The sequence below is a fragment of the Tauraco erythrolophus genome, chromosome 5 (assembly GCF_009769465.1).
Source record: "Tauraco erythrolophus isolate bTauEry1 chromosome 5, bTauEry1.pri, whole genome shotgun sequence".
Taxonomy (NCBI): Eukaryota; Metazoa; Chordata; class Aves; order Musophagiformes; family Musophagidae; genus Tauraco; species Tauraco erythrolophus.
Genome location: NC_141469.1, coordinates 743,533 through 755,759, shown reverse-complemented (window position 1 = coordinate 755,759; position 12,227 = coordinate 743,533). Strand labels below are relative to the sequence as shown.

Below are 12,227 nucleotides of genomic sequence, written 5' to 3'. Positions count from 1 at the left end.
TATGGTTATCTTTTTATAGGGAACTTGTGACATACAGGGCTGTCTTTAAACTAACGTGACTATTTTTAATTACAGCATTTGACACTGCGTACCAAAGAAATGGTGATGGAGAAGCCAAGTCCCCTGCTCGTAGGGCGGGAGTTCGTGAGACAGTACTACACTCTGCTAAATAAAGCTCCTGACTTCTTGCACAGGTAACACCTTCACATGCAGAACTCAAGGTTTTGAACAAAAGTGTGTACTGTTCATTGTAAATCAGATGAACATTCATTTCGGAGGATGGGACGAAATGCACCTGGCTAACTTTTGGGCTCTTGGAAAATTATTTCATTTCACCGAAGGCTTGTTAGGCTCTAGAACCAAGTCTGATCATATGGATGTATGGCATGGTCTACAAGTATTTCCTGTGTGGAAAAGTGAGCTGCTTCTCAACTGATAAAATGGTAATGTGGACATATATTCCAGAAATATTTTTCAAAAAAGGAACGAAAATGGCAGATAAAGGACTTCCACTTTGGAGGTGGAAAACACAGTAGGTTTTTGGTCCCTGTGTGCTAAGTGCTACTCTGAATGTGTTTCTTCCTTCTTTTTTTTCCCGTCTTTTTTTTTATTATTATTTTGATTGGCTACATGCAGCTTGTCGCTTAAGATTTTGCATTTCCACTTTTGGACTCAGAGCAGCATGGACTTGTAATAAATACAGGTGAAAGTAGCTCTGCCAGTGAATAAAAAGAAAAAAGCAGTCGCTGCTTGACTTGCTCTTGTCTTAGAACTCGACATCATATTGATGGTGAAAAATTGGCCCGTCTGAGGGCAAGTTGGAGCTCTCAGATGGCTCACTGAAGAATTCAGTCTTTTGAATAATGCCTCTTTTCATCTGTAGCTTTGAGGTAGGGAAAACGAGTGGTATCGTTTTGACTTAAATCACGGAACTGCTGTGGAACCGTGTTGTTTTCTCTGTTTAAATCTATTTTTAAGATGTCTGAGCAGTGTATTCCAGGCCTTCCGAATCTATATTTAGCAATCTAACAGAAGCTAAAAGCAGGATTTTTAGCAATTGCTGCATTTTTCCTCACCCTCAAAACTTGAGTCGGATCAGATCAACGACTGGACAAGTATGTCCATGTCACACACGGGTACCTGGTACACGACCTGACAGCTCTCTCTGACCCGAGAACTGCGTTCCCTGGGTACGTGTCGTGCCTGGCTCTTTTCCCCAGGAGCCCTGGAAAGGATCTTGTGCCTCGGAGGCACCTCTTAGGCAGGTCTGTCAGCAGTTAGCATCATCTTGATATCCCTAACAGTCCATTGCCTGGAAAGGTCAGGTGGTCGGAATTCTTTTAAGAGACTTAAAAAGGGTGGGACAGTACCAGTGTTTCAGGGCAACAATTATGTTGTGAGCAAATGGTGCAGTGGAAACCCTGATACTGGAACAGGAGGATCGTTTCGGAATGATAGAGAAGGCCGAGTTGGTAAGAGAAGGTTCTTGTGAAGCGTGCTGTCGTTTTGCTCTGAAACCTGGGAATTGTTTGCAGAAACAGAGAGACAGAGAAGTGTTGATGAGGGATGATTAGGCCACGCTCCACAGCTTGATATGAAAGGCAGAGGGAGAATTATATTGCTTCGACAGCGAGATTGCCTTTTCCTTTTGTAACATATCTTTTCAATGACAGTTAAACTGTGTGTTGGGGTAGATCACCCATGCCTCAGACTTGATGCTGGAAAGTCTTTGATTTTGCTCGTAAGAGCGTTTATCTCTAACGATAGCGACGGGAACCTTGGCAGGATTTGGACGGGGAGCGTGTGTTGTGATTCAAGCAGCACGATATGCTCAGTGTGTTTTTCTTCCCTGACTGCTCCAGTCAAAGCAGAGCAGCCAGCTGGTCCAGGCTGGCCTTCCCTCCTGCTTGCCCTTAGTAGGGCAGTGCTACTTCCACGGCGTGGTTATTAACACGCACCATGGGAGCGTTACAGGGTTGGTGGTCCTGGGACTTTTGGGATGCAGACTCATGTTTCCAGCTTGGAGTGATGCAAAATTGACACAAGTGTACGTGGGAGGAGAAAAGATGTCTTCAGAGACATTTAGCCTGTTGAAGACAACTTTGGTACTAGATATCACTCTCACCCTTCTGAATCTCAGGCTTTACTCGAACAGCTCCGAAATGCAGCTTTCTAAATTATGTGGTACGTTGAGTGGGAACAGGGAATTGTCCATAGAGTTTACCTTCTTGCAGGAATTGTGTTTTCATCAAGGGCTCTAGTCCAAAAACGTTACAGAACAACAACTTGCTCGCTGCCACAGAAAGGTTTGGGTTTTCATGGTTTCTTGATGCTCGGTGGTCCTTCTTGCAGCGGTAAGGGAGCTTGGACAGCTGGTAACTGGTTTATTCTACTGAGAGCTTGAGAAGAGTACCAAGTATCATGTTGCTGGGCATTATCCAAAACTTATCCAGTGGTTATGGGTAGGCAAAGATGGATTTGCATGTGACAAATGCTTAATATTTTCTGTGCATTTGAATTGATAGACCAGGCAAAGCTTTATAAGCTGGCAGTAAAAATCCAACGCAAAACTTGGACTATTCCAGGCTCAAAATTTGGAAGTGGATTGAAAGTGCAAAAAGATCTTGAAGCAAATCTCTGGATATTACGTATTAAAAATATGTGCTTTTGAAATTCATTCCAGAAATTGGGTCAAGAAAGGGTCTTAAGGTTTGTTTTTCTTGGAGAGGTGGAGAGGTTTGTGCTATTTACAAGACCAAAACTACAACTGCTGCTTGTTGAGTGGCATAAATATGGAATATTAGGTTTGTGTCACAAGTTACACAATAGAGGCTGCTCTAAGAGAGAACATTTTGGGGGCTACGTCTGGTGCTGAATCCAGCCCTTGGTGTGGCAGTAGTGAGGCACAGTTTTGTTTGGCCTCCTTTTGTTTGCTGGTGTTTTTATGCTTGATTTCAGACAGCATTTCTTCTGGGGGCTGTGGTGCCGAAGAGGAATCTGGTCTTTTCTGATACTTGGGGCATTTGTAATGAGCTCGCTGGCCATTGCTCCCGAGAAGGCTGACGTGTGAAATAACAGCCACGTATATAGCAGAAAGCCAGGATAGATGGGGAGGTGGGTTGGCTGGTCAAACAAGTTGTCTGCGCGGTCTGAATCCAAGGCAGAATCCCACCCTGCTGCCTGAAGCTTCGAAGAGCACGGAGGTGGAAAGCAGAAGCAGGCAGGTTGTTCCTCCCCAGGCCCACGCCTTGGCTGGGTAGAGACACCACCTTTGGCACGGGCAGGTGACTTGCATGTTGGGGAACCTTCAAGCCACAATGGCCACCCTGCTTAAAGGGAGCAAGTGAAGGGTTGAGACTGATTTTGGAGCTTGCTATGGATCTTGGGCAAACTGGAATACTCAATATTAAGCTTGTTTGTTCCTGTGTTCTTGGAGCTTTGGAAGTAGAAGGCGTGTCGTGAGTTGCTGTTTGTGCCGAAATTCCTGATGCGTTCAGCTCTACAACTTTAAGCTCAAATACTTGTTGGATTTGGTTCTGATTTTACACTGCTATCACCTTTGTATCTCTTCCCTTGCAGGTTTTACGGCAGGAATTCTTCTTACGTCCATGGAGGACTGGATGCCAGTGGGAAACCGCAAGAAGCAGTGTATGGTCAAGCTGTGCGTATCAAAATCAGTCCTGTAGTCCACATGGATGTTCAGAACTTACTTGTATAAATCACTTTTTCTTTACCAATTACTTTGACTTTCTTATCTGGTAAAGAATGCATTGTGATCCTGCTTCCTGTTCAGAGGCAGATAGGAATTTGTAGGATTGAATTTGCTTGTTTGATGGTTGCTGCTTTTACTGGGGGTTGTGCTTGATTCATCAGCTTTGCATCTGGACTGCAGAAAAACATATTTGGGCTGAGAAACAAAATCAAGACGACCTGTTAGACTTGTGGTGTTGCTGTATTTAATTTTAGTTAGAAGTGGTTCCTTAGGAAGGGGACTTGATCTCTGCGAGTTACATGGAATTCTCTGTGTTACCGAACTCTTCTGTGAGTGGAGTTTTCTTAAAGTGGAAGATAACTTTTGAAGAGGTGAATTAAGTCCAGGAAACAAGTTTTAACTTTGGTTGTATCTTTTGAGCAGAATAACATCTGTCACCCAGGGGCATCTGTTCATGTGGTACTCACCTCTTTGAGCAATGTGGCACTAAGCCCGGGGCAGGTTTGGTTTCTTCTCCTTGCACGAGCAGAAGCTGATTTGGCAGCACAAAAGTCTCAGCAGTGCAGATGTTACCCCCTTCTGTGACATCTGGGTATTTTGTGGATGCGTAGAGGGTTGGGTTTTCTTGTTTGAGGGGTGGCAGATTGTTCGTGGGTGGTTTTTTTTTTTTCTAACACAAGATAAATCCTGTCCCTCTCACAGATCCCTTTAAAAAATGAAAGCCTTAAAATAAGTCATATGTTGTAATACAGCTGGAAAAATGGGATAGCCAATTGTATGCTATTTGACCACTCTGAGAAGTACTTGAATACTGATGGAAAACTTCAGAATGAAAATTAGATGAGCTCAGATGGACTGTTCTCAGTGAAAGATACTTCTTAGTTCCTGTGTTTCCGTTTTGAGCTTCAGTGGGGTGCTTTTTCGTGTTAGTCCAGACTCAGGTTTTTAAAAGCTGTAAAGCTGGGTACGAAACTCGACGTAGCTAACGTGAAACTCTCTGTTTCTAGGAGATACACAAGAAGGTGATGTCGTTACAGTTCAGCGAGTGCCACACCAAGATTCGCCACGTGGATGCTCACGCCACTCTGAGCGATGGGGTGGTTGTGCAAGTCATGGGAGAGCTCTCCAACAACGGGCAGCCCATGAGGAAGTTCATGCAGACTTTTGTGCTCGCTCCAGAAGTAAGTATATGTAAAATTGTCTTCGACTTCAAATAACGATGATGGAAACCTGACCTGTAGCTACAGTTTGTCATACTGGGGCAAAAAATAGGAGCTGACTTTTAGAGCTTGGCCCGGAGGCCATCATTAGATGTGTCACAGTGTGTGAGTGCAGAGAAACGAGTGTGCTGGACCTGTCCTGAGCAGTTTTATTTTCTTAGACTTGGAAGTACTGGAACAGTAATACCGAGCAAATGAGAGCTTCTGTTTGGGATCTGCCGTTGGCACAAATGAATTTTAAAAGATACTGTTCAACTCAGCAGATCAAATCTCGAGTGTAGTCTTGTACTTTCTTCAAGACTGCTGGCAAATGCAAGTGTGGGTTGATGCTGCGCAAGTTGCTGCTCAAATTCATCTTTTGGTGAGAACACAGCTGTGGAAGGGTGAAGGGTGTCTTGTGTTCTTTCTCCTTCTTTCCCCACACTTGGTCACAAACTGTTGTGTGCTTGGGGATTAATGTTTTAGAGTCTTGTTGAATTTCTTCATTGTTTTCGTATGCAATGCTATAAGCATACAGTCACTCCGTGAAAGTTTGTTCTGTTTTATGGTGGTAGAGTATTTGTAATAGGGAAAATTCAAATTCCTTGATGAAACTGAGGGACTTCATGTTTAGTTAGAACCTACGATGGCCGTGACTTAGCAAAATTGAGTTTTATTCTGCTTGAAACTTGCTTTTACAGCTGGGCAAAGCTAGGATTCAGTTGTTTGCATAGCCAAGAGGTACCACTTAGAAAATGGCTTTAGTGCAATAGTCCTGTTCCAAAATGCTGGTGTGTTTCCCGAAGTTTATAGCTGTAATCCATCCTGATTGTGGTCTGCTAATATACTGTATAGCAAAAAAAATACATGTTGCTCTTTTACAGGGTTCTGTTCCGAACAAGTTCTACGTCCATAATGATATCTTCAGATACGAAGATGAAGTATTTGGGGATTCAGAAGGAGAACTTGATGAAGGTGAGAAGAACTGTACCAGTAGAGTTTGTCTTTTTCTTGTTCCTCTAGCACGTAGGCAGAGCTTTTGGAAGCACCTATAGGAGAAGGAAAGATGGGAACTGTATTGCATTCTTAAGGAGCGTAGTATTTTGGGAGGGGGCTGAGGCGGGGATAGAGATTCTATTGCTGGAACTATCTGCTGGTCCACAGCACTCTGTAAAATGAACGTGGTGCAGTAGTACCTTACTCCTTGAAAGGCTGAACCAGCTCAGGGTGGCTGAGGCTTGTCAGAGAATGGAAATAATAAGCAATAGTACCTTCCCTGCCACTGGTGTCATCTGGGAGACTTGATTTCTCTGATGAGTCAAATTTCTAGGTAAAGTCATTTGAAGAAAGAATCTAATTGGCTTTTCAAATCCGACATGTAGTTCACTTGGACGTCGTCATCACATTCAGTAATTCGTTTCTACTCAGGGGCTGAACTCGACCTGGGTGGGTTTTTTTCCCTCTGTTCACCGAGGCAAAGCGAACCAGAGTGCAGCCAGACTGTATATACATGTGTTCACTGGGTAATTTCTGCAATTTTTTCATCTCAGCTCTGTGGAACAAAGCGTCCTAGGCAGTCATCCTTGTATTTGGGGTTGATCTTGTTAGTTTTAGGTACTGAGGTTTATGAGCTGATAGTGCAATCTTTCTTTTACTGCCACCGTGTGAAAGGCATCTGCTGCTTTAAAAGACCCTCGAACCCTCTTCCCAGAACTTCCCAGCAGCGATATGTCTCCAGTTTCTCCTTTTTGTGAAAATAGTAAGAAACAAAGCCTCTTGACCGAGTGGAAGGGTCTTCTGTCTTTTCTTGCAGCTAATTTTGCCTTATTTTGTTGATGAGGCTTTATTTTGGTTCCTACTAGTTAAATATGCTTTTATTTTAAGTGTGGCTCGTGCACGCTTGCAGGGATGTTCAAGAAGGTTTTTCTTTTTGTGTCAGAGTCTGAGGAAGAGGTGGAAGAGGAGCAGGAGGAAAGACAACCGTCACCTGAGCCCGTGCAAGAGAATGCAAGCAGTACTTACTATGAAAACCATCCTGTAACGTAAGAAGTCCATCTTTTTATTATATGAAGTTGCTTTTTTTTAGGAAAAACGACAGGATTACTTTGGCTTTGGATTCTGGATGTGATTTAGCAGTTAGTTTAGGAAACTACACTTAACTCCATACGAATCTGTCTTAAGTAAACGTTACGTTATTTTGAAACATCGCTTCTTGAATGTAGAGTGGAGGATGTTCTTATGTTTGTTAGTTATTTTCACTTCTGGTTTCAAATGCGAGGTGAAAAAGTAGCAACCATGTTTATGTACACACTTAATGGAGTCTTGGTCAGATAAGCTTGTAACGACGAGTTGACATGATGTAACTAGTGTCAGCAAATGGATTAACAAAGGGATGGTTAATGGTATGTTACTGCTCAAATTGGGGTAGCACTGGCAACTTTTGAGAAGTTGCTGTACAGCTGTATAGGAAGAATAGGCCTCTGTCTTGAGTATCTTAAAATCTAAACAAGACTAAAGAAAAAAATTGCTTTATGTTTTGATAAGAAACACTTTTTATTAGAAAAACCAAACCAACAAACCCCACAAACCCAAAGAAACAAACAGCACCAAAACCGTGTGCTTTTTTTTGAAACGTAGGAATGCCTTTTAAGGGGCCTTTTGTTAAAAAAACAAACCAAAACAAAAACACTGACGACATCTCTAGATGAGGTCTGTTAAGTGCATCAGTGATAACACTGAACGCTGATCACATAACGCTTTTCATGAGAAATCTTACGGAATAGGAGAGTCTGCTGGAATTCTGGCGGTGACTTGCTCATTATGATGCAGGAAGCTTTTCATGCCTAAAAGCATTAGTCAGGTCTGGGTTTTGGGTTACCCTGCCAGTTGGAAAGAAGCTGTAAAGGCAACGTTCATCAGGTTGTCACTTAGGTGTATGCTAACCTGTGGCAGGAGCTGCATAGGCACGAGTATTTGGAATTTGGTAAGCTTTTGGGGTGTCTGAAGAGAGAACTGAAGAACTTCAGATCCATCACGTTTCCAACACAGAGAGTAGAGAAGCTGCATGTGGTTTTCAGTAAACAAGACTTACAGCTCCTTTGGTAAGGAACTCGTATGGCATTTTTGTAAATAAGCTGCGGGTTTCGTTCCAAAATTGGCTTCATTTATGTGTGTAGCTCAATCTTCCGTTGGTCTCTGTTGTGCTTGTGTTCTTTTAGGAGCAGCAGTTCTTCAGTTTAGCACCTGTTCCTTAAAGGGTTTATATGTCTGGGGGATTCTCTGCAGAGAATTGTAGAAGATGTCTTTGCTGCAGCAGGAGTAAAATCTGGCTTTGCGTGCAGCTAAGGGGTATAGCTTAACTTCTCACATTGTTCTGTACGTAGGTACCGTGTGGTAGAACGATCTTTTTGGTACCAGTCATTACCGTAGCATAGTTTATAAAAAGGCATCAAATACAAAGCCATTGATAAACTGCATAAAACGTGTTTGATTGTTGTAGCAATGGGATAGAGGAGGCGCTGGAAGAATCGTCTCACGAACCTGAGCCGGAATTGGAATCGGAAACGAAAACGGAGGAGCTGAAAGCTGAAGTAGAAGAGAAGACCCTGGAGGAGCTGGAAGAGAAGTCTCCGTCTCCACCTCCTGTGGAACCTGTTTCACTGCCACAAGAACCACCAAAGGTTAGTTAAAGTCCTATCTGTGCTTCTAGGTGCAGATGGTAAATCAGAAGATTTGGTCTTGCACTTAGCCTTTTTGAGTGGCCAAACTGGCACCTCTTTTCAGTGCCGTGCTGTCTGAACAGCTAGACTTGAACCTTGAACTTGTGAAAAAGCAAAGTTTAACTGTAAAAGGAAAGAATGTTGGTTTTAAGTGCTGCTCAAGTCACCTGTGGTAAATTTAATGCTCTGCTTGTTGAGTGTGTGTGTTGGTTTTATGCATGTGTAAACCTTTTTAAATGTGCAGTTAGCATATGTTAAGAAAACACCTCAAGCTACCACCCACAAAACTCTCATACAATGGGAACCACTGCTCTTCCTTGAAAAGAACCATAATGCATTGACACTTGCAAAATTGCTGGCGGTGTAGGTTCAGAATCCATATGGGGGCATCGAGTGTCTCCCTTAGAGGCAGGATGCCTGATCCTAAAAACCACCGTGCACTCCGTGCGTCACCTGGTCCTTACCCTTAGGTAGTTTGAACGAGATGGGAGGAACCGGTGGAAGCTGGAGAGACTTTTCATTTTCTAGCTCCAGCGTGTCTCCCTTATTTTATTTTTTTTTTTCCAATCCTTTTTCTCTTTTCCGTTTTTACTTCTGACTTCTGGCATCCGCTTTCTTCCTTCGTGCAGAAGACACTGAACACTACAGGGTTTTCAGTCCTAGGTTGCTAACTCCGTGGAAAGCAGTGATCTGGGGATGCCAAGGGAAGCGGGCTCACTCACCCAGCCATAGTGGGCACGCTCGCTCCACGCCGTTGGAGCCCACAGAGGGCTGGAACTGCAAATCCTGCTGTGTCTCCGTTGTAATGCTCGCACAACAGTTATGTAACAGTCAGATATGAACCGAAAGTGTGTTTTCCGCAGACGAGTTTCCCTGTAGGAATGTCAGTGGTTTGCCATGATGAGTAGCCTAGGTTTGTTGCATTTCCTGCAGGCTTTCTCTTGGGCTTCAGTGACCAGTAAAAACCTGCCTCCTAGTGGTACTGTTTCTTCCTCTGGAATTCCACCCCATGTTAAAGCACCAGTCTCACAGGTAACCCATCTGTGAACACCTTGGATTGTCTCATTACTTCTGCAAACTGCTTCAGTTTTTTGAATTAACAGATCGATTTGTTTGACTTAAATTGCACCGATTAATCGTGTCTTAAATGTTAATGCACTCACCTTGTTGTCGCAAGCGAAGGCACGTACACGTAACAGGTGTAACCTTGGGTGATGGTGACATGAAAATCTGTTCCTGTGGAAACAGGAAATCGCTACTGACATTTTTTGACCTATCTTAATGGGATATGGTTTGATTTGTAAGGGGGAAAAAAAAAGAAACAAAAACTCAACTCCCCGCAAAATGGTAGTTTTCGAAAGTGTGTTTGAAAGGGGTGTTTCGTTGGTGGAAGTGCCCCATAAATCAAAAGGGATGTCATCGTTTCCGAGAAGGTGCAAGATTGCCTTGTAAGGCTGATATCTACAGCAACATGCTGGATTTCGTTATCCATTTATAATTTACTTGCCAGAGAACCCTGTACCAACTTATGACTGTGTGAGGAATGGAAGGATTCCCATGTCCTTGCCGGGACAATGCTGTCTTCCCATTCCGAGGTTGACTGGGTGAGGAGGGGAAAGAGGAAGGAAAGTTTGACCGGGTGGAAGCTCGTGTCCTGCGCACGCCAAGCTGGTGCGACACCGTCTGAGACTCTCAATTCAGCTGCCTCCATGTACATAAAAAATATAAAAAATAGAAAATGTGTGCTTTAACCTCTTCTACTGATGCTGTGTACCAAAGCCCTGTAAGTCGCAGCAGCTCGTGTCCAACCTTCTTAAAAGACTGCAGTTCTCAGTAGAGCAGCTGGGTTATTGCAGCTGTTGCTTTTGCTCTGGTTTCTTCTCCATTTTTTACCCACAGAGAGGAACCTGTCTAGGACTGCCCTTCAGCCAAATGCGTGTTAGAAAAGAAAACAAAAATAAACCCAAAACCTCAACGATCAGAAAACCAGCACCTTGTATGGTGTTGCTTCTGGTCTGACAGGGCTGTCGTGGAAATAAGGTCATGGCTGTGTAATGAGCTGGGAAGCCTGCCTGTCTTCATCAGCTTCAGCAGGGCTTTGAGCCTTCAGGTGATGTTTGAGATGTAAAAACTGTTTTTTTTCTAGTACAGAATAGATTTTCCTTATGCAAAACCAAAATTGGGTTTGATTTATTTGCAGGAGAGAGGGTGGGTTTTTGTACTATGACTGCAAAAAGCCTTTCAGATTTTCTGTACGAGGGAGCAGAATACAGCTTGTAGGTGCCTTCTGCCTTTTAGACAACTTGTGCTGTGACTTGGTGTTTAAGTAAACGTGCGTGGAAGTTGCTGACCAGTGCCCAAGTGGCAAGGATTTCAAAGCTCCTCTGGAGACAGCATCAGTCCGTTCGTAGCTCCTCTTCTTGTCCCCTTTTCTGACATGGCATACAGCAGGCTGGTAAAAGGGGCACCCAAAGAACTTCTACAAGGGCTTACAGATCAGTAGCAGTTTTTTCCTCTTCTCTTGCATGTGTTGGTGCCAGGCACTGTCCGTGTAGCCGAGGAGGGCACATCACGCTAGTTGGTGGGGTGGCTCCTAGGGGATGCTGTTCTGGCCAGCGTCGGTGATGTTACAGAGCAGCTCGTGACTGTCCTTCTCATTCCCTTCTCCGCATCACTCCGGTTTTCCCCCGTCTTTTACCAAGTTAAAAACACAGCCTCTGTAGTGTGAACTCAGAACCCCTCAACAGACGGCACACGTACTGTTTTGGGTAGAAAGCAGTTCAGTTCCTGTTTGTTTACAGCTGTGGCATTAAAGCAGGTCAGCATTTCTTGCTCTTTTTCTTCTTGTGGGCAACTAGAAGTCAGCCTGCCCACACTGGTAAACCAGCCCTTCTCTTGATAGGGTTTCCAGATATTCTGGCCTCCCAGTCGCACTAACACGTCAGCTGTCGCAGGGGTGCCGGAGGGACGGGGGCAGGCAGGGTGCTCCCTCACTCTTGTCTTCTGCCTTGGAAGTGGTGTTTTAGGGAAAGATCCGTTTGTAGACGCTGCGTTCTCTCACCACGTTAAATCTGGCCAGACTCCAGATAGACTTCTGTAACCTGTAGCACCTTTGTGGAAGTGATGGATGGGTGCTTTCAGTACGTCGTGTGGTTCGCGTTTCCCTCCGAGACAGCGTGGCAGCTGTACGAGGTGTGCATCCGACCTCACTGCTGGAATTCTGCTGAGAGCATGTGGGGTTTTTTGTTGTGTTTCACGTGGAGTGTGGTTTCTTGCTTGGCTAGTTGGTTCTTTCATGCGTGCGTTTTGACGGTGGCAGGCATCTCACTTGAGAGAAACTTTTAAGCCTAGTAAGGTGTCAAAAATAGAATCGTACCGGCCTTTGGAGCCACCTCTTCTCTTGCTCTTTCTGTCCCATCCTTCTGTTTCGGGGAGCTGTTCAGTTCCAAAGTTGGTGAGCTGCCTTGTGACTGGTTTTGCTGTCATTGCCAGTAGCACTGCCATAGCAGAAAGAGGTCCCGTTCCCTCCCCAGATGAGCTCCTGAAGAGAAGAGACAATGTCACCTTTTCCTTAGTTGTTCTCAGAGCTCCATTAGG

At 44.2% G+C, this 12,227-nt stretch overlaps 1 protein-coding gene across 3 annotated transcripts in view; it reads left to right on the top strand.

Annotated features, from left to right (window-relative positions):
• The window catches only part of G3BP2 (G3BP stress granule assembly factor 2), a 28,442-nt gene that overhangs the window by 7,589 nt on the left and 8,626 nt on the right, over positions 1-12,227 (top strand). For 2 of the 3 annotated variants that reach the window (XM_086612553.1, XM_086612551.1), the window contains exons 2-8: positions 76-194; positions 3,580-3,661; positions 4,720-4,893; positions 5,796-5,886; positions 6,851-6,953; positions 8,411-8,591; positions 9,564-9,662. In XM_086612553.1, coding sequence (XP_086468679.1) covers positions 100-194; positions 3,580-3,661; positions 4,720-4,893; positions 5,796-5,886; positions 6,851-6,953; positions 8,411-8,591; positions 9,564-9,662 — 825 coding nt within the window. In that variant the 5' untranslated portion in view covers positions 76-99. The remainder of the gene's footprint in view (positions 1-75; positions 195-3,579; positions 3,662-4,719; positions 4,894-5,795; positions 5,887-6,850; positions 6,954-8,410; positions 8,592-9,563; positions 9,663-12,227) is intronic. The other variant, XM_086612552.1, reaches the window with a different exon arrangement.